This window comes from Notechis scutatus, chromosome 6 (assembly GCF_049901735.1).
Source record: "Notechis scutatus isolate UNSWTSFEM ecotype Mainland chromosome 6, rNotScu1.2, whole genome shotgun sequence".
Lineage (NCBI taxonomy): Eukaryota > Metazoa > Chordata > Lepidosauria > Squamata > Elapidae > Notechis > Notechis scutatus.
This window is the reverse complement of record NC_142014.1, coordinates 48,417,135-48,438,512: the sequence shown is the minus strand read 5'-3', so window position 1 is coordinate 48,438,512 and position 21,378 is coordinate 48,417,135. Positions and strand designations below refer to the sequence as shown.

Below are 21,378 nucleotides of genomic sequence, written 5' to 3'. Positions count from 1 at the left end.
TCAATTCCAACTACTGCTGGCCTTAAATGCAAGCTTCTCAATACAAGAAGCCTTGTGAATAAAATACCTGAATTTCTCCTCTTACTAAATATGGCTAAATTCGACCTCATATTTGTCTGTGAAACATGGCTCAATGCATCTCTCCCTGACTCTATTACCACGGTAAGAGACTATCATGTTTACCGATCAGATCGTGAAATTCGTAGAGGAGGTGGTGTTGCTATCTTCTATAAAAAGTCCTTACATCTAAAAAACATCCAAGTTACCCAGGAGCTTGCTCTTCCTGAGACCATCATCTGTGAACTATCCTTAAATATCACATTTCGATTCTTACTATGTTACAGAGCACCTGATTATGACATTGAACATGTAAACAAGCTAAATTCACTACTAACATGGGCAACATCCTGCCCACATGCTTTTATCTTTCTTGGTGACTTCAATCTACCTCATATTAACTGGACCCTAAACGAATGTACAACTGAACCCATACATGCAACCTTCTACAATGCTGTTACAAATCTGGGACTGGAACAACTGGTAACCAACAATGCTAGACTTAACAACTGCCTCCATCTCATCTTCTGCAATAGTTTGAATTTAATTTACGGAATACAAACTAAAGAACCCTTTTCCAACAGTGACCACAATATTTATTTATTTATTTATCTATTTATTTATTTATTTATTTATTTATTTACTTACTTACTTATTTATTTATTTATTTATTTATTTATTTGATTTGATTTGATTTGATTTGCCAATTGTTTACAAGATAATAAGTATAAGTGTATACATGGTTGTGAATACATGAAATGGGTACATATAAGAAAAAATAAAAGAATAAGAGAAACAATAGGACAGGGACGGTAGGCACGTTGGTGCGCTTATGCACGCCCCCTACAGACCTCTTAGGAAAGGGGTGAGGTCAATAGTAGACAGTCTAAGGTTAAAGTTTTTGGGGTTTGGGGAAGAGACTACAGAGTCGGGTAGAGTATTTCAGACATTGACCACTCTATTGCTGAAGTCGTATTTCCTGCAATCAAGTTTGGTGCAGTTTACTTTGAGTTTGTATCTATTGTGTGCTCTTGTGTTGTTATGGTTGAAGCTGAAGTATTCATTGACAGGTAGGACATTGCAATGTATGATTTTATATACCATGCTTGAGTCAGACCGAAGACGGCGTAATTCAAGGTTTTCTAGTTCTAGAATTTCAAGTCTGGTGGCATAAGGTATTCTACAACGAGTAGAAGAGTGGAGAACTCTTCTTGTGAAATATTTCTGGACTTTCTCAATTGTGCTAATATCAGATACGTAATGAGGGTTCCAGACTGATGAACTGTATTCGAGTATTGGTCTAGCAAATGTTTTCTATGCTCTGGTTAGTAGTGTGATATTACCAGAGAAAAAGCTACGTGGATTAGGTTAACAACTCTTAATGCCTTTTTGGCTATGTAGTTGCAGTGTGCTCTAGCACTTAGATCATTAGAGGTGAGTATTCCAAGGTCCTTTACAGAGCTTGGGTCATCAACAAGATCTTGACTATTCAGCTTGTATTTTATTTTCTGATTTTTTTTTGCCAATATGTAAGACAGAGCACTTATTTGTTGAGATTTGAAGTTGCCATTTGTTTGACCATTCAGATACATAGTCAAGATCTTTTTGTAGGGTAGCAGTATTGTCTGTGGTATTGAACAGCTTTACATCATCAGCGAAGAGAACGCAATTGCTCTTAATATGATCACAGAGGTCGTTTATGTAGAGTATGAAGAGAGTTGGTCCTAGAACACTGCCCTGGGGGACACCACTATTGACAGGTACTGGATTTGATAGGACGCTCCCGATTTTGACCATTTGTTGTCTGTTTGACAGGAATGCTTCTATCCAGTTATTCAGTTGTCCAGAGATACCATAGGATTTTATTTTTAGGAGTAGTTTGTCGTGTACCACTGAATCAAAGGCTTTACAGAAGTCTATGTAGATTGCGTCTATTGCTTTGCCCTGGTCGAGTTGTGTCGTCCATATGTTTTTGCAGTGTAAGAGTTGCAGATTACAGGATAGTTTTTTTCTGAAACCAAATTGTTTATTGGAGAGTAGGTTGTTTGTCTCTAAGTGGAGGATGATGGATTGGTTAATAATTGATTCCATGACTTTACAGGTGACGCAGCATAAGGAGATTGGCCTGTAATTTTCAACTAGGCTTGGGTCTCCCTTTTTGAAGATGGGGATGACTGTGGCTTGTGACCATAGGTTAGGCAAGGAGGTGGTCCTGAAAGATTTTTCAAAGATTATGCTTAGAGGTTTGGCTATGGCAGTGGATAGCTTTCTTAAGAAGTAGGCACATATTCCATCCGGTCCAATAGATAGAGATGGTTTTAGATTGCGTAGTGATTTTTCAACATTGTCTTCTGTGAAATCGATATGTATTAGATCATTGTTGTTATCTGTGGTACGGCTAGGAAATACTGGGCATGATCCATTGCTGTTTACAAATACTGAGCCGAAGAATGTGTTAAAGATGTTGGCTTTAATGGTGTCGTCGTTGATTGACTTTTGTCTCAACATACGCCCACACAAAAATCATCACAATGACGTAAACCCCAATTATAACTTTAAAAAAGGCAACTATAATTTCATAGACAACGATCTCACATCCCTTGATTGGCAATCTCTATTCACTGGATGCAATATTGTTGAAGACCATTACAACATATTTTTACTTGAAGTCAAAAGAGTCATCAAACTATATGTACCAACAACAACAGATTACCCATAACAATAAGGAAACTTCAATCCAAAAAGAGATCACTCTGGCGGAAAAACAAATATGGTCACGTTGCCAACTTCAAAAGCCGATACAAAAATTTATGCCACCAGATAAAGACTGAATGCACCAATTATCACATTAAACAAGAGGAAAACCTTCTATGCACCAATTCCACACACGCTTTCTACAATTTTGTAAACAACAAACTAAAAGACTCAAGGTCCATCCCACTCCTGATAGGACCTAATGGTAAAGACTGCAACAACGACACTATTAAAGCCAACTTCTTTAACACATTCTTTAGCTCACTATTTGTAAACAGCAATGGATCATGCCCAGTATTTCCTAGTCGAACCACAGACAACTACAATGATCTAATACATATCGATTTTACAGAAGACAATGTTGAAAAAGCAGTACGCAATCTAAAACCATCTCTATCTATTGGACCGGATGGAATATGTGCCTACTTCTTAAAAAAGCTGTCCACTGCCATAGCCAAACCTCTAAGAATAATCTTTGAAAAATCTTTCAGGACCAGCTCCTTGCCAAAACTATGGTCACAAGCCACAGTCATCCCCATCTTCAAAAAGGGAGACCTCACCCTAGTTGAAAATTACAGACCAATCTCCTTATGCTGCATCACCTATAAAGTCATGGAATAAATTATTAACCAATCCATCATCCTTCACTTAGAGACAAACAACCTACTCTCCAATAAACAATTTGGTTCAAAAAAAAAACCTATCCTGTAATTTGCAACTCTTACACGGCAAAAACATATGGACTACACAACTCGATCAGGGCAAAACAATAGGCGCAATCTACATAGACTTGTGTAAAGCCTTTGATTCAGTGGTACACGACAAACTATTCCTAAAACTAAAATCTTATGGTGTCTCTGGGCAACTGCATAACTGGATAGAAGCATTCCTGTCACACAGACAACAAATGGTCAAAATTGGGAGTGTCCTATCAAATTCTGTACCTGTCAAAAGTGGTGTCCCCCAAGGCAGTGTTCTTGGACCAACTCTCTTCATACTCTACATAAATGACCTCTGTGATCATATTAAGAACAATTGCATTCTCTTCGCTGATGATGTAAAGCTGTTCAATACCACAGACAATACAGCTACCCTTCAAAAAGATCTTGACTATGTATCAGAATGGTCAAACAAATGGCAACTTCAAATCTCAACAAATAAATGCTCTGTCTTACATATTGGCAAAAAAATCAGAAAATAAGATACAAGCTGAATAGTCAAGACCTTGTTGATGATCCAAGCTCTGTAAAGGACCTTGGAATACTCATCTCTAATGATCTAACTGCTAGAGCCCACTGTAACTACATAGCCAAAAGGCATTAAGAGTTGTTAACCTAATCCTACGTAGCTTTTTCTCTGGTAATATCACACTACTAACTAGAGCATACAAAACATTTGCTAGACCAATACTCGAATACAGCTTATCAGTCTGGAACCCACATTACGTATCTGATATTAGCACAGTTGAGAAAGTCCAGAAATATTTCACAAGAAGAGTTCTCCACTCCTCTACTTGTTGTAGAATACCTTATGCCACCAGACTTGAAATTCTAGACATAGAAAACCTTGAATTACGCCGTCTTTCGGTCTGATCTAAGTATGGTATATAAAATCATACTGTACATTGCAATGACTTACCTGTCAATGAATACTTCAGCTTCAACCATAACAACACAAGAGCACACAATAGATACAAACTCAAGGTTAATCACACCAAACTTGATTGCAGGAAATACGACTTCAGCAACAAAGTGGTCAATGTCTGGAATACTCTACCTGACTCTGTGGTTTCTTCCCCAAACCCCAAAAACTTTAACCTTAGACTGTCTACTATTGACCTCACCCCTTTCCTAAGAGGCTTGTAGGGGCGTGCATAAGCACACCACCATGCCTACCGTCCCTGTCCTATTGTTTCTTTTATTTTTTTTATATGTACCTATTTCATGTATTCATAACTATGTATATACTTATACCTATTAACTTGTAAGTGATTGACAAATCAAAATAAATAAATAAATAAATGAACAACATAGGTATTGGTTTTGTGTTAGTGTGCTTTTTATAGTACTGTATATTAAATTCATACACGCTCTAACCAGAAAGAGAATCAAGCACGAACTATACTTCTTTCTAATGTGCTTTAATTCATACTCTATTTATGAAGACCACAAATAGACAAGTGTGGTAAAATCTTATGGTGTCTCTGGGCAACTGCATAACTGGATAGAAGCATTCCTGTCACACAGACAACAAATGGTCAAAATTGGGAGTGTCCTATCAAATTCTGTACCTGTCAAAAGTGGTGTCCCCCAAGGCAGTGTTCTTGGACCAACTCTCTTCCTACTCTACATAAATGACCTCTGTGGTCATATTAAGAACAATTGCATTCTCTTCGCAGATGATGTAAAGCTGTTCAATACCACAGACAATACAGCTACCCTTCAAAAAGATCTTGACTATGTATCAGAATGGTCAAACAAATGGCAACTTCAAATCTCAACAAATAAATGCTCTGTCTTACATATTGGCAAAAAAATCAGAAAATAAAATACAAGCTGAATAGTCAAGATGATCCAAGCTCTGTAAAGGACCTTGGAATACTCATCTCTAATGATCTAACTGCTAGAGCCCACTGTAACTACATAGCCAAAAAGGCATTAAGAGTTGTTAACCTAATCCTACGTAGCTTTTTCTCTGGTAATATCACACTACTAACTAGAGCGTACAAAACATTTGCTAGACCAATACTCGAATACAGCTTATCAGTCTGGAACCCACATTACGTATCTGATATTAGCACAGTTGAGAAAGTCCAGAAATATTTCACAAGAAGAGTTCTCCACTCCTTTACTTGTTGTAGAATACCTTATGCCACCAGACTTGAAATTCTAGAGATAGAAAACCTTGAATTACGCCGTCTTCGGTCTGATCTAAGTATGGTATATAAAATCATATTGTACATTGCAATGACTTACCTGTCAATGAATACTTCAGCTTCAACCATAACAACACAAGAGCACACAATAGATACAAACTCAAGGTTAATCACACCAAAGTTGATTGCAGGAAATACGACTTCAGCAACAGAGTGGTCAATGTCTGGAATACTCTACCTGACTCTGTGGTTTCTTCCCCAAACCCCAAAAACTTTAACCTTAGACTGTCTACTATTGACCTCACCCCTTTCCTAAGAGGCCTGTAGGGGGCGTGCATAAGCACACCACCATGCCTACCGTCCCTGTCCTATTGTTTCTTTTATTTTTTTTATATGTACCTATTTCATGTATTCATAACTATGTATATACTTATACCTATTATCTTGTAAGCGATTGACAAATCAAAATAAATAAATAAATAAAAAATAAATGAACAACATAGGTATTGGTTTTGTGTTAGTGTGCTTTTTATAGTACTGTATATTAAATTCATACACACTCTAACCAGAAAGAGAATCAAGCACGAACTATACTTCTTTCTAATGTGCTTTAATTCATACTCTATTTATGAAGACCACAAATAGACAAGTGTGGTCAGCATATTTTAGAGGCTTTAATGGAATACAGAGAAGGAATTAGTCCCTTTCCAAGAAGGCAACAATCTTAAGGCAGGTTGTTGTGTACAGCATATTGCAGTTTCAAAGCAATCTTTAAAGAGAGATTCAGACTTTAAAAAATGAGAAGGTTTAATTTCTGGAAAACAACCAAAGAGGGACTAAAATATTGATTTTGGAAAATTAAGGGGCTAGATGGACTTGAAAGAATATTTCCTGTGGTTGATTACAAATATATAAGACAATACATGAAGTCTTTGAAATCAATTGTAAGAAACCCTTCTATGAGAAAGTTTTGCTGGTTGGAAAATAAACAAGATAATAAGAAGAGAATGGAAGGCTGGCTATAGGAATCCAAAAGAGCAAAGGATTACTCTTGAAGGAGGATAAGTCCTTTATTTAAATGGATTACAATGATTATTAAAAAAATATGGCTGTTTCCAAACAATGCACTCAGAACTTACTTTCAAGATTGTTTAATATTATAACAGTGAATATAAGAACAAAAGATTTTATTGGATAAACATAAACTGAGACTGCTGTCAATGTGCATCTGGAGTTCTTTAAAAAATCTGGATTATAAAAGTGATATAGAAAAAGATGTGGTACAACTATAGAATCATAGGGCTGGAAGGGTCCTCAGAGGTCCTCTAGTCGAAGCTCACAACAGCTTTTGTCTTAAAACATAAAGTATGATTCTTGAGAAAATTTACAAAGGCTGATCCTGAATATAACTTTATTTTGCTTTGTTTGTGTTGCGTATCAGATTTTATGTCACATTATTACATTCCATTTCAAAGATGTGGTTTTTCAGTCCTCATTTTGGATCAAGTTTTTAGTCAAATCAGGAAGCCACTGAATTAGACTGAGATGAATCAGGTCATTGCCTAAATCACTAGACCAGGGTGGGCAAACTTTTTGGCTCGGGGCCGCATTGACTTTTAAAATTTGACAGATGGGCCGGGTCAGCACAAGATTTTTTGGGAATCGCCCCCACCTTTTCCCCTCTTCTCCTTCCCTCCTCTCGGAGGCCCCTAAGTCAGGAGTTGCTACCGCCGGCACGGCTCCGCGCGGCCCAGTCCCGCTGCCTCAGGAAGGAAAGGCAAAAAGGAAGAGCGCGGCGGTGCTTTGCAACGGCAGCAGCGGCACCGGAGGCTTGGGCTTAGCGGCTTCTGGTTTTGCCTTTTCCTTCCCAAGGCAACGCGGGACTGGAGCTGCCGAGCTGCGCCGGCGGTAGCAACTCCTGACAGCCCCAGCCGGACACCTGAGCGGAGCCCGGGCGGAACTGCCTGTTGCTGCTGCCGGAGCACCGCCGGGTCGCTCCTCCAAGCAGCCCGCCTGCCCGCTGGCTTCCCCGCCGCCACAGGCTCGGGGCCAGGCGCGAGCGCCCGCTGAAGTTAAAAGAAAGCCGAAGTTGCTTGGAGGAGGCGACCCGGTGGCGCTCCGGGTTTCCCCTCCACCACGCGGTTCGGGCCAGGCACGAGCGCACGAGGAAAAAGGAAGCCGCAAGTTGCTGGGAAGTTGCTCGGGTGCTGTGAGCAGGCTTTTAAAGTGCCGCCCGAGCAGACCGCCGAGCCGGGAAACGGGCACCAAGGCAGGGCAAGGCTCCACCAGCAGCGGCCTAGCTTTAGGTGGCTCCAGCAGCCCGCCGCCGCTGGGCGGAACCTTCCCACTCCTCGGCCGGAAGACGCTCCCGCCTGCAAACTTTGCCTTTGTAAAGTTTAAGCCTGAAGCCCGGGAAAAAAGGGATCGGCGGGGACTCACCTTCGGAGAGGTCGCACTCGAAGGTGATTTCGAACTCCCAGCCGAGGCCTTTGCAAAGTTGTTCTTTTCTTTCCTACTCCCGAGAGCGCTCCGCACTGTTTTGCAGCTTTGGGGGCCACGCGGTGCAGGGCAATACGCCACGCCCAACGATTTTTTTTCAGGGGCGGGCCGGGTTGGACAGACCAACGGGCCGGGTGTGGCCCACAGGCCGTAGTTTGCCCACCCCTGCACTAGACTGTATTTAATCAATTAAGTAGGTCAATGGACATTTTAGTAACCCTCTTGAAATCAGCTGTAAATTATAAATTGCAATGAAATACTCTTGCTTCCAGCCCTCCTACCTCTTTCTCCATTTGAAGTCCTTCTGCTCTAATATTTCTTTCAAATACTTCTCTTTTCTCTGCTTGCAAGTTAGATTTTCTGTATACCAAGATATAGTCAATGCGGCATTTTCCATCTCTGAAGTATAGTCCATTGGATTTATTTTTTTCTGGAATATCCTGTAAAGGCAGTCAGTACAGTTGTCAAATAAACCCCCCCAACATCAGTTTTGGTAAAAAAGGGATTTCAGAACAAAATATCTGAAAACTAGTACAGAGCATATAAATAATCATATCATAACATAACACAACATAACACTAAAATCAGATTTATTAAACCACATAAGAATTTTCCATATAATCATGTCATATGTTATGATCACCAGATAGTTGTTCTCCTATTGCAGTTATTTTCTGAGTGTGCCTATTATCTGTTTTCAAAATTTCATATTATCTGTCCCAGTGGTTGCTCTGACAGATCTTTTTAAAAAATAACTTGGAACCATTATAATTTAATATATAATTACTACTGAGTTGCACTCTTCCAAAAGAAGCTTATCCAGAATTGATTGATTCTTTTGGAATTATGACTCTTGCTGGAATAGAGGGTACAGACTTTGGTCTATACAGGAACACTTGGAATGCTTGATACAACTGTTTCTGAAAGAAGATACCCTTGTAACTGTCACTCATGCCCTCATCATCACACATTTGTAATGTGCTTTACTTGGGGTTGCCTTTGAAAGGAAAGGTTGCCTTATTTGGGAACTGTAACTGGTCCAAAATGTTGTGGTTCGCCGGCAGCCGGTGCAAACGGCAGCAGAATCGGACAGTGGGGAACAATGGGGACCAGTCCGGGAGTTTGGAGAGGAGTCGGACAAGGGTCCTGCATCCGATGCAGGGATGGGGCCAGGACCATCTGGGAGCGGGGTGCTGCCTCCGGAGCCTTTGGAGTCTGGCAACAGGGAAGCAAAGGATCCAAGGGAGCCTGTTCCCAGTTTATGTGTGTGCAGAGCTGCTAGAAGGCAAGAGCAGCTAAAACAAAAGGGGCGACTCGGGAGTAAGGCTGGGAGGTGATTGCCCCTCCCATAAGGGATAAAAGTCAGGCCTAAATGACGAAACCTTGGCAGGAAGCAAAGTACTTTGATTCGTTCCGAGTCCTCCTTGAAGCTCTGTGTACTTTGGTTGGTTTCTTTTATAGTTAATTGGATACGCCTTTTTTTGGCAGCATTCCACAGAACTGAAAGGTGTGTGCTTATCTTGGGGGACTGTTTAAGCTTAGCTCCGGCTGGGAATGAAAACAATTTCCAGCGTTGCAATAAAATAGGTTTTGCTTTTAAAACAAGTTTGTGAATAATTACGATTTACAAAGCCTGGGTCAGAACACAAAATACTACGGCCTGGAAGTAAGCTTCTCAATACATTTTGAAGTGCTAGTCACTGCTTACAAAGCTTTTTATTTCGTCATTGATCTGCAAGGGATCCCTTCCTCTGATAGAATCTTCCAAGTGGCATATTCTATTTAGGAACATTTATTAATTGTTCCTTCTGCATAGATACATTAGGAGATGGTAACATTGAGGCAAGTTCCTCTGTAATCCTTTGGAATTCTTTTTCCATGAAGATACAATGGCTCCCTCCATATTTGTTTCAGAAACAAGTAAAGATTAATTTTTATCATGTCTTCAGAAGATAAAATGAATGTTGGTTTTAATTTTGTTCCTGGAGGTTATAGTTTTCATGATTGGAGGTGATTATTCTATATTTGTTATTTTGTTTTTAGTAGGCTGCATATAAATAGTTTTAAATAAATAAATAAATTGTCATTCCATGTACTGTTTTAATATACTTGTTTCACTTTCTGTCACTCATATGACAAAGCAAATGTTTATTTTCCACAGAAGAATTAAGTATGCTATTAGGGGAATCCGGGGGTGTAGTTTAGCACATAATCTGCAAAATACAAGGATGAAAACATTCTGTTTTTATAGTATATTGAATACACAGCTCTATCTGGAAAGTAAATTGAAAAGTTCAGTGTTATCAACTCAGAGCTACCTAAAGGAAATCTATAAATAAAATATTTGTATGAAATGTCTTACCTCTTCAATCGATTCCAATCTGCTAGTATCATCTGAAGTACTAATCAAGTTTCCATGGTGAAGCAAAGACTCATCATCTTTGGAAGAGTTTGTTATTTCTTCTAATTCATCAAAGATAATATTGACATCCTTAGCTACTAAAAAGCAATGAAAAAGAATTAAAACATTAGTGCTTTAAATAATAAAAAGTCAAGTATCTTTTCAAAACTGGCATGGATGAGCTCAGCACATCTGGTAGGAAGAAGATCAGTCTGGCTTCTGCAATAATTATATAATGTAAAATAATTATGTAATATGTATCTGTTATAACAGATTTTATTTATTTAGCATATGACATCTACAGAAATCATGCAATCACTGATATACAAATTGTCAGGACTCCAACATGCACCCCCTTTCAAATCATAAGTCTCTAGCCGCATCTTTCAGAGTAAAAAAGATTGATTTATTAGGAGTTGACATGTCGGTATTTCCCGGTTGCAGCTGACTCTGACACATCATTCATTTCACCCTTGTCCCTGGTCTTCCCCCCACCCCCTGGATGTATATTCCCCAATGAGACACATCCATAGCCAAGAGTCATCAATCATGTTCTCCACTAATTATTTTGTGCGCCAGAAGCTTCGGTTGCCAAAGCAATTATCTGAAGCATTTAAGGAATGCACTGCTTTCCCCCCTCCCTTTCTGCTGACAACTAAAAAGCATCAGCAAATATATATATATATGTATGTATGTATGTATCTATGTATGTATGTATAAGTATATGTATATGTATATGTATATACTGTATATACTGTATATACTGTATATATAAATATATATACTTTTCATTTTGTTACTTTGCCATTTTTAAAACATCTTGCCCCTTTACCAATATTTGCAAAAACAAGGTATTCAAGCTTCTTCTACTTGAGCTCAGGAAAAATGGGAATTATGACAGATCCTATGAAGTTGCCTGAGGTATATGGTCTGGCATAGCTATCTGGGAAAAGCTTGATCCATAGGTAATGGCTTGTTTCAAGTATGTTTTTTTAGATAAACTAGAAGGACTGAATTCAGATATAATATTTCACTATAAGCAAACAAACTACATTACGAGTTAGTATCAGTGGCGGGATTCTTTTTTTTTTACTACCGGTTCTGTGGGCGTGGCTTGGTGGGCGTGGCAGGGGAAGGATACTGTAAAATCTCCAGTCTGAGGTGGTATTTACCGGTTCTCCGAACTACTCAAAATTTCTGCTACCAGTTCTCCAGAACTGATCAGAACCTGCTAAATACCACCTCTGGTTAGTATGATACATAAACACATCCAATAATAATGGCTTTGTGTTGAGGAATACAGAATAAGCAGAGTATACAGTATATTTAATGGGTTCCTCTTTAAGCTAAGGACTTCCAACAATTAAGTATAATAAGTAACTATATTATTTATAACAGCAGAAGAAGTAGTTTATATTGAGGCCTTTTCACATGAATCATTGGTCTAATGGACTCTATAGCTGTAATTAAAAAAGCTTTAACAAAATAAATATTTGTTTCTTGTCTACTAGGAAAAGGTTTAATAACAGCAGCCTATGACATAAAAATCTGGTCCCTGTTTTCTAGAGCCATATAATAGTATTAGGAAGATACAAAGAGGGTAATAAAATAATCTCTACAACTGTCACCTTATGAAAGAAAGCAAAAATGTTTTAAGTTTAATACTTTACTTTAAAATATATTGAGACAAAGTATATAGTATTTTCCTTCATCATGCTAGAAATCAGTTTACTCAAATTCATTGGCAGCAAGTTCAGAACAAACAAAATGAAATATCATTTAACAGGATGAATAACTGATGCATCGAATCCACTGATACAAGAACCAGTAATGGCTACTAACTTGAATAGCAATAACATAAAGAAAAAGATTATTTATCAACAGTTATAATGATGTTGACTAATTGAAGCTAAGCTGTTGGCATTTTGGAAGTAGACAGGATCTCTTGAAGCCTGTTCCAACCTCTACTTACTAAGCAAGTCATTATGCTGTAGCTTCAAGAGGCCTGGATGAAGTAGATTACTCGGAGTCCTTTCAGTCGGGTTTTAGACCTAGGCACAGCACTGGCTGCATTTGTTTTTGTTTTAATAAACTTTATTAGTCTTTAAAAAACAAACCAAAAAATATACATATTATGACATTAATACTATGTGACATCTATCTCATAAACTTATATTTTGTGCTTATTTACAAATATATACAATTTATGTGAATGTAAACCTTTAATCTATAGGTTGCTTATCATTAATTATTTCATCCTCCATTTGTCTTAATTCAATCCAATCATACCATTTTTCCCAAATTCTATAATATTCAGAGTCCTCTTTCTCTTGTAAGATCAGGGTTAATTTATCCATCTCAGCACACACCATTATTTTTTGAATGATCAATTCATGTGATGGTATATAATTGTGCTTACAACATTGTGTAGGCAATTCTAGCAGCTGTTAAAATGTGTAATATTATATATTTTATATTTTTTCCCATGTTTCTTTTTAAATATCCCGAACAACAATAATTCTGGTTCCAATTCTATTTGTTCCTTAAGGATCTCTTGCAACCATTTTTTAATTTTAAGCCAGTACTTTTGGGCTTCTGAACAAGACCACCACATATGATGAAAAGTACTCTCTTTCTTCTTGCACTTCCAACATGCCAGAGCATTGGCTGCATTTGTTAATGATCTGTGAAATCATTAACATGTAACTGTGCATGTGGATGTGATGTGCCAGTTGAGCCCATTTCCAGATGGGGACACCCTGCTGACAGTCATTCATGCCTTTGTCACCTCACAATTGGATCACTGCAATATATGGAGCTGCCCTTGATGACCACTTGGAAACTTCAGCTTGGATCATTAAAAGCATAATTCAATGGGTTCATTTGACACCTCTACTTTGTGAGTTGCAATGATTACCAGTCCACTTTCTGGATCCAATTCTAGGTGTTGGTTAACTGCTTCATGAAGCAGAGCCAAGCTACTCATCTACTTCCATCTACTCATCTACTTACAATTATTTCTGTCTATTCAATAAGAATGGACAGGGTTGGCATGTCCCATTCCTTAGGCAATGCTATCTCTGTGAAGCAGGAGACCTGCCTTCTCTGTTGTCCTACTGGCCTTTGGAACAATATTCCTCTGATATTTGTCTAGTTCTGAGACTGCCTGCTTATCTTTCAGAAGCTATTAAAGTTCTGATTATTTTTCAAGCACTGGTTCTGGTAAGGGCCTGTCTCATTGGATTCCCCCTCACCCAAACATCACACATTTGTGTTTCCAATTTAGTTTATGTTATTATGCTTGAAAGATAAGGTGGAGGGCCTGTCATCTATATTGGTATTTCAAGTATCTTACCTCTAGAAGTCTTTTCCCGACATTCATTTTTCATCGAACTTAAATCTAAGAAGCAACCTTCAATTCTTATAATTATAACCACTCTAGCTCGTTTTTCAAATCTCATATATAAACACATATTATATAAATTAAGGCTCACAAAATAACTTACTTTCTTGTATTGCATTAAGAATCTCTGAAAAGTCCACATGTGTCTTCTGAGCATCAGGCCTTATTGGTATTTGTGTTTCCAGCTCACAACCATGATATTGCTCTCTTCTATCTAAAGAAATTGAAGAGATTGGTGGAGTTTGCAACAATTTAGTAGTTACTGCAACAGCAATAAATGGAAAAGATACCATGGCAGCAACTACTATTGTTGTATATATATATATATATATATTTAAAACTGAATTTAAAACTGAAATTTAAAACTGAAACAGCTATGAAAGTCTGACTCACAGACCAACACAATACAGAAACCTGATGATGGCAGATGAGATTCTGCCGAAACGTTGCTACAACTTTAAAAGCACAACTATAATGACGTGGGAAAACACACACACACACACACACACTTCTGTGCAGGGAAATATCAGCCCAACAATCAAATTACAATGTATTTCTCATTCCCAGCAGCATACATGAATCAAAACAACATGTAAAACTAAGTTATGACACAAATATCATGATTATCAACCTATGTCATAATACATTTTGTTGGAATTTGTATGAAGTAATTACATACATGTTATTATTTGTCCTCCTTACCTTTCCATAGACATTTGTCACCAGCTATGGTGGTGACAAATATTTGACTAACTGTAGTTGCAAATTAAATTGCAGTTTCAAAGCACATCTCTTTAGCTAGGGAATATTGTTTAGCTTTGGTTTGCCAAATATATATAAAATGTAGCATTTCAATAAACAGTACGTAAATTATTTTGAACCAGTAAAAATTGTACTGCTTAACAAAATTTTATAAAATATAACAGAGGCTAAATTATCCATTTTCCAAAATTTATTATTGATAAACTATCTTTTCACATGTGCAGTTTTAAAAATATATGTTAAAAAGAGTTATTTCTGCATATATACTGCAATACCAAATAAATGTAATCAGGATCTAAATTAGTCATAAATAAGTTGCCTGCCAAAGCTCTGGAAACTGAAGACTGATATATTTGTAATATATAGTTGTAGTAGAGAAGAGCTGGCACCAACAAGGTGTGTCTGTATGTGATATATAATGACACAAGCACCATGATATCATCACACAAATGCTGCTATGCATACTTTGCAAGTATGTCATAATGATGTTTGTGTGATGACAACATTATATGTCTCTGATCATTTTGCCCTCTGGATTTATGGATACTGCTGGCAAAGAAGTGAGGGGTCTTGGTCATCACCACACTATCAAGCTTGCCAAATTCATCCCTGGATCTCTACACATTACTAGAAGTTGTATAACTCTAGTGCTTATTTAACACTGAAGTAATAGCAAGCAAAAGAAAAAAGACAATAAAGAAAGGTATGTTGCAATATTACATGAGGCTGAGATCCACATATAAAACTGGCATTTATTTGTTCAAAGATAAACCAATAAAGAATGGGGACATATACAGGTGAAACTCGAAAAATTAGAATATCGTGCAAAAGTTCATTTATTTCAGTAATGCAACTTAAAAGGTGAAACTAATATATGAGATAGACTCATTACATCAAAGCAAGATAGTTCAAGCTGTGATGTGTCATAATTGAGATTATTATGGCTTACAGTTCATGAAAACCCCAAATCTACAATCTCAGAAAATTAGATAATTACACGCAATCAATAAAACAAGGATTGTAGATAGAACAATATCGGACCTCTGAAAAGTATAAGCATGCATACGTACTCAGTACTTGCTTTGGGCCCCTTTTGCAGCAATTACTGCCTCAATGCGGCGTGGCATGGAAGCTATCAGCCTGTGGCACTGCTGAGGTGTTATGGAAGATAAGGATGCTTCAATCACGGCCTTCAGCTCTTCTGCAATGTTCGGTCTCATGTCTCTCATCTTTCTCTTGGCAATGCCCCATAGATTCTCTATGGGGTTCAGGTCAGGTTCAGGCCAGGCCAATCAAGCACAGTAATCCCACAGTCACTGAACCAGGTTTTGGTGCTTTTGGCAATGTGGGCAGGTGCCAAGTCCTGCTGGCAAATGAAGTCAGCATCCCCATAAAGCTTGTCTGCAGAAAGAAGCAGGAAGTGCTCCAAAATCTCCTGGTAGACAGCTGCATTGACCCTGGACTTAATGAAGCACAGTGGACCAACACCAGCAGATGACATGGCTCCCCAAATCAACACAGACTGTGGAAACCTCACACTGGACTTCAAGCATCTTGCAGTGTGTGCCTCTCCATTCTTCCTCCAGACTCTGGGTCCTTGGTTGCCAAATGAGATGCAAAAGTTGCTCTAATCAGAAAAGAGGACTTTGGACCATTGAGCAACAGACCAGTTCTGTTTTTCTTTAGCCCAGATAAGATGCTTCTGACATTGTTGGTTGTTCAGGAACAGCTTGACAAGAGGAATACAACATTTGAAGCCCATGTCCAGAATCCGTCTGTGTGTGGTGGCTCTTGATGCATTGACTCCAGCCTCAGTCCACTCCTTGTGAAAGTCCCCAACACTTTTGAATGGCCTTTTCCTGACAATCCTCTCCAGGTTGCGGTCATCCCTGCTGCTTGTGCACCTTTTTCTTCCACACTTTTCCCTTCCACATAACTTTCTATTAATGTGCTTTGATACAGCACTTTGAGAACATCCAACTTCTTTTGCAATTACATTTTGAGGCTTTCCCTACTTATGAAGGGTATCAATGATGGTTTTCTGCACAACTGTCAGGTCAGCAGTCTTTCCCATGATTGTGATTCCTACTGAACCAGACTGAGAGACCATTTAAAGGCTCAGGAACCCTTTACAGGTGTTATGGCTTAATTAGCTGATTAGAGTGGGACACTTTGAGCCTAGAATATTGAACCTTTTCACAATATTCTAATTTTCTGAGATTGTGGATTTGGGGTTTTCATGAGCTGTAAGCCATAATCATCACAATTATGACAAATCATGGCTTGAACTATCTTGCTTTGCATGTAATGAGTCTATCTATATATTAGATAGACTTCTATATATTAGATAGTTTCTCCTTTTAAGTTGCATTACTGAAATAAATGAACTTTTGCACGATATTCTAATTTTTTGAGTTTCACCTGTAGTTGTAAAGGCAGCACTGCAGATACATAAACTATCCTGTCATAACTGCTCTCTGATTTCCTTGCCAATGCTATCTATCTGGTTCCAGTTTTCTGATTTGTTTTAGCACAGAGCCTGAATCTTAGGATCATTCAGACAAAATCTGTGTTTTGTTCTCCTTGTTTCTATGGGAACTTTAAACCAAGACTTCCTGGGGACAAAAAAACCCTTATAACTTCCTCCCCTTCCCAGTCCCCCCCCCCCCCTCTTATTGAAGGAGGACAGGAGCTTAGAATTATAATGTAAGACTCTTCATGTTCTGATAGGCACTCATTTAAGAGTCAAGAATTAACTTGAAAGCTTCTGGATCTTCTACATTTCTGCCTTTAGACTGAGACTAGGGGAGTGAAACTGAAGGTCTAAGATTCAGGGAAGCTTTTCAGAAGTTTAGAATTCTTATTTTAAACATAAATCATAATGAAGCTTTGGCATTGGAATTTTATATTCTCCACATTAAGTGATCTACGTTCCATGAAGAATTATGAGAATTCATTTTGTGATTGCAAAATTCTGTATAATTACAGTAGGTTTATAAATTGTACCACAAGTACAATTGTACCACAAGTACAATTTATACTAAGGTACTAATACTTGTATAAAATGTACAAGTGCACTGGGAAATTAAGACAAACTAATACAGACAAAAGTGGAATATCACCCCCTTCCACTAGCAGTACGTAGAAGTATAATACCAAGCCCAACATTAGGTCTACCAGATTAAGGTTGCAAAAATATGCATAGCTACTAGAGATAACAGCAAAACATTGCCCCAACATGCTGTCTTTTAATAACCTTACTTTGTAGAAGTGTTGTATTATAGCATTATCATTGTTTTGTATATGATGTGGACATAGGATGAAGAATAGTAAATTGCAAAAACAAAGAAATGTACTTTTTTCAGTGAGATAAACCATAGTAAGACTTGGAACAGGCATTCCATCCAAATGCTGTATCCAAATGTTTTCCACACTGAAACTAACATACTTTCCATATTTAGATGTTCAACTAAAATATACCTCCTGATAACTGCATACTTGACTTTCCAGCATTCTTACAGCATTGTTTATTCCCAGCCAAACTTTCAACACATTTGAAACACATTTGAAACACATTTGAAACACATGCCAAATGGGCTAAATATGGCAACATTTCTGTTTCTTTTCTTTCTCCTTTACAGTTCATACCAGCACCATATCTCCTAACAATTGAAGAGGTGGATTTCCCTCAGGGCTTTATCCTCCATTATCTATATGCAAGATTTGGGCAATGGGAATGCTACTTACATTCTTAAATTAAATATCTTTCACATTTGATGTTTCAAATTATAATTGTGATACAGGAGAATATTGGTACCTCAGCACTGAAACGAGAGATTCTTGGTACTCTCTTTGTTTGATTGTTTTCTTGCAGATGTTTCATTTTCCAAACTAGGTAATATCAGTGCAATAATTTGGGTAATGAAATGTCAGTAAGAAAACAGAGAGCACCAAAAATTCCTCAATCACAATAGCATTATGAAATATATCAAGTTGGATGAAATCAATTTTCAATTTCATTGTATGCATGTTGTGCATTGACAATAAATGTTTTATTGATTGATTGATTGATCAGCAAGCAAAGCTGACCCTCGTTTTAGTGTCTCCAGGTTTGATTTAAGTATGTTCAAGATCTTTTCAATAAACCTATTGAGCCAGATTGGGAATTGTATTATCAGGCCTCAGTACTTACATGGGTGAAAGAATGGGTTAATTTGAGGCATTAAAGACTATTAACCTTAGAGGGACATGACCTTCAATTAGGTTGGCATGCTTTCTTATGGTATGGGAAAAATAAGATACATAGCTATTTTCAAAGACATTATATTAGAAATGCACTACTATCAGTATGGGTAAAAATTAAAGAACAACATTATTTGAAAATACCAGTCTGGCTTTCCACAATGGAAGCACTGATACATCCTAATGTTATTAATATGGTAAAAATTATAGGATATAAAACTATTTTGAATGGAAAGGGGGAATTAAAAAATAAGCAACAACTGAGTAGCCAAGGGATGGATATAGCATGGTGGCTACAAGTACAGATACAATCTCAATATGATAAAAATGCTAAAACGCATGGTTTTAATAAAGAATTAACAAAATTAGACCGGATATTAACTGGGACAGATGAAAAATTAATAAAGAAAATATATAGCTATTATTAATATATAGCTACTTATTTAGACAATCAAATTGAGCAAAGCTTGGAAGTAATAGGGAAAATGGCGAAGTTGTGAAGCTTAAATTAACTTTGCAACTGCAATAATAGAAACTTGGATAAAGTATTATATAGATGGCATTTTTCACCAGCAACATTGGCAAGATTGGATTTTAGTTCTGCATTTAACACAATTCTTCCACATAGACTAGGGTCTAAACTTCTGGACCTTGGACTTTCTTATTCAATCTGCCTTTGGATTATGGATTTCCTGTCTGGTTGCTCACAGAGGGTCAGATTAGATAATCATACCTCTTCAGCCCTTATTCTTAACACTGGTACACCACAAGGTTGCGTGTTGAGTCCCTTACTCTATAGTCTTTATGTGCATGATTGCATTCCCACTCACGCTAGTGATACTGTTATGTACTGTTATGTGCATGATTGCATTCCCACTCACGCTAGTGATACTGTTACTAAATTTGCAGATGATACAACAGTGGTGGGACTCATCTCCGGGGGGTGGGGGGGTGGATGAGTCTGCCTACAGAAATGAGGTGGACCAGTTGCTTTCATGGTGTGGAGACAATAACATGGTTCTCAACACCAATAAGACCAAGGAGCTTATAGTGGACTATAGAAGGAACAGATCAGACATCCAGCCCTTGCTTATCAATGGAGACCCAGTGGAGTAAGTGGCCAGTTTGGGAGGTTTCAATTCAATGTGTGGAGTGTGAAGGATGCGTGTTTTTGTTTATTTTCATGGTCATGATGTGCACTGAAGATGGTGTTTGATTTTGTTGTATGAGGTGCAATGACAATAAAGTAAACTAAACTAAACTAAATAAAGATGTTTAAAGACATGTCCGCTAAATGTTGGAAGTGTAACCAGATACCTGGTTCGTATTATCACATGTGGTATTTTTTGCCCAAAGGCAAAAAAATATTGGACGAAAATACATACTTAATTGGAAAAAATGATAAAGCAGCATATAGATTTGTTGGGCATCCTGCCAGAAAAGTATGACAAAAGGAATATATAATGATTTTACATGTACTAACTGCAGCCAGAATTGTATCTGCACACAATGGAAAAGTGAAGAGATCCCAACAGATGAGAGTATAATTTTAAAAATATTAGAATGTTAGAAATTGACAGATTAACACTTACAATTAAGGAAAAAGAAGGAACTTAATATTTCTCGACATGGGACTTATTTTACCAATTGTTAGATAATAAAAACAGAAGTTAGAAACATGGGGTTAAAAAAAGACTAATGTTTTAAAGGAGATGTGTTAAAGTAGATAAGTAAATTATTATTATTATATACAAAAATGACAGTATACACAGCAAACGAGATAACCACGCTTGGTTTCGTATCACAAATCACTAATCGAACACTTCCCAAGTGTTTAGGACTGCGTGATGTATCGGCAGATTATGTGATCCCAGTAAGGTGGCCTTCTGCAGCTGACCAAATTATTATGATAATTTCCTATAATTATTACTAGAAACTACCATTTATGAAACAAAACTTTCTTACTATCCCTCAGTATCCCTCATGTCAGTACACAAAGATTCAGAAGTTTATCTAACCGGGACTACAGTTGTAACACAGGTGAAATCAAGGAGAAAGAGAATTCCTTGAAACCTGGTTTTCCACCAATAAGTCAATAAATAGACGCATTGACATCGAACCAGTGTACCAATCACTGAGAATGAAAGAACTGCATCAACCATGATCCCAAAGGTAGCATTAAAAAAACAAACAGGCACCCCACTACATAGCAACAAAATTATAAGCCATTGTCTCACAAGAAATCGAACCACGTTTTAGTAACAACAGCCAGCCACTCAAACTATCAAACAAGCCAAAACCAGACCATGACTCAGATGCACCCAGATAAACAACTCTAATCTTAATCTGCATCACACAAACGGTACTTAACTATAGCCCAGCAAC

The 21,378-nt window shown here is 37.6% G+C and overlaps 1 protein-coding gene across 2 annotated transcripts in view; it reads right to left on the bottom strand.

Moving 5' to 3' along the window:
• The window catches only part of ANO4 (anoctamin 4), a 93,490-nt gene that overhangs the window by 45,465 nt on the left and 26,647 nt on the right, over positions 1–21,378 (bottom strand). For both annotated transcript variants that reach the window (XM_087968165.1, XM_087968166.1), the window contains 3 exons: positions 14,093–14,203; positions 10,548–10,684; positions 8,467–8,625 (listed from right to left, as the gene is read on the bottom strand). In XM_087968165.1, the coding sequence (XP_087824291.1) occupies positions 8,467–8,625; positions 10,548–10,684; positions 14,093–14,203 (407 nt within the window). The remainder of the gene's footprint in view (positions 1–8,466; positions 8,626–10,547; positions 10,685–14,092; positions 14,204–21,378) is intronic.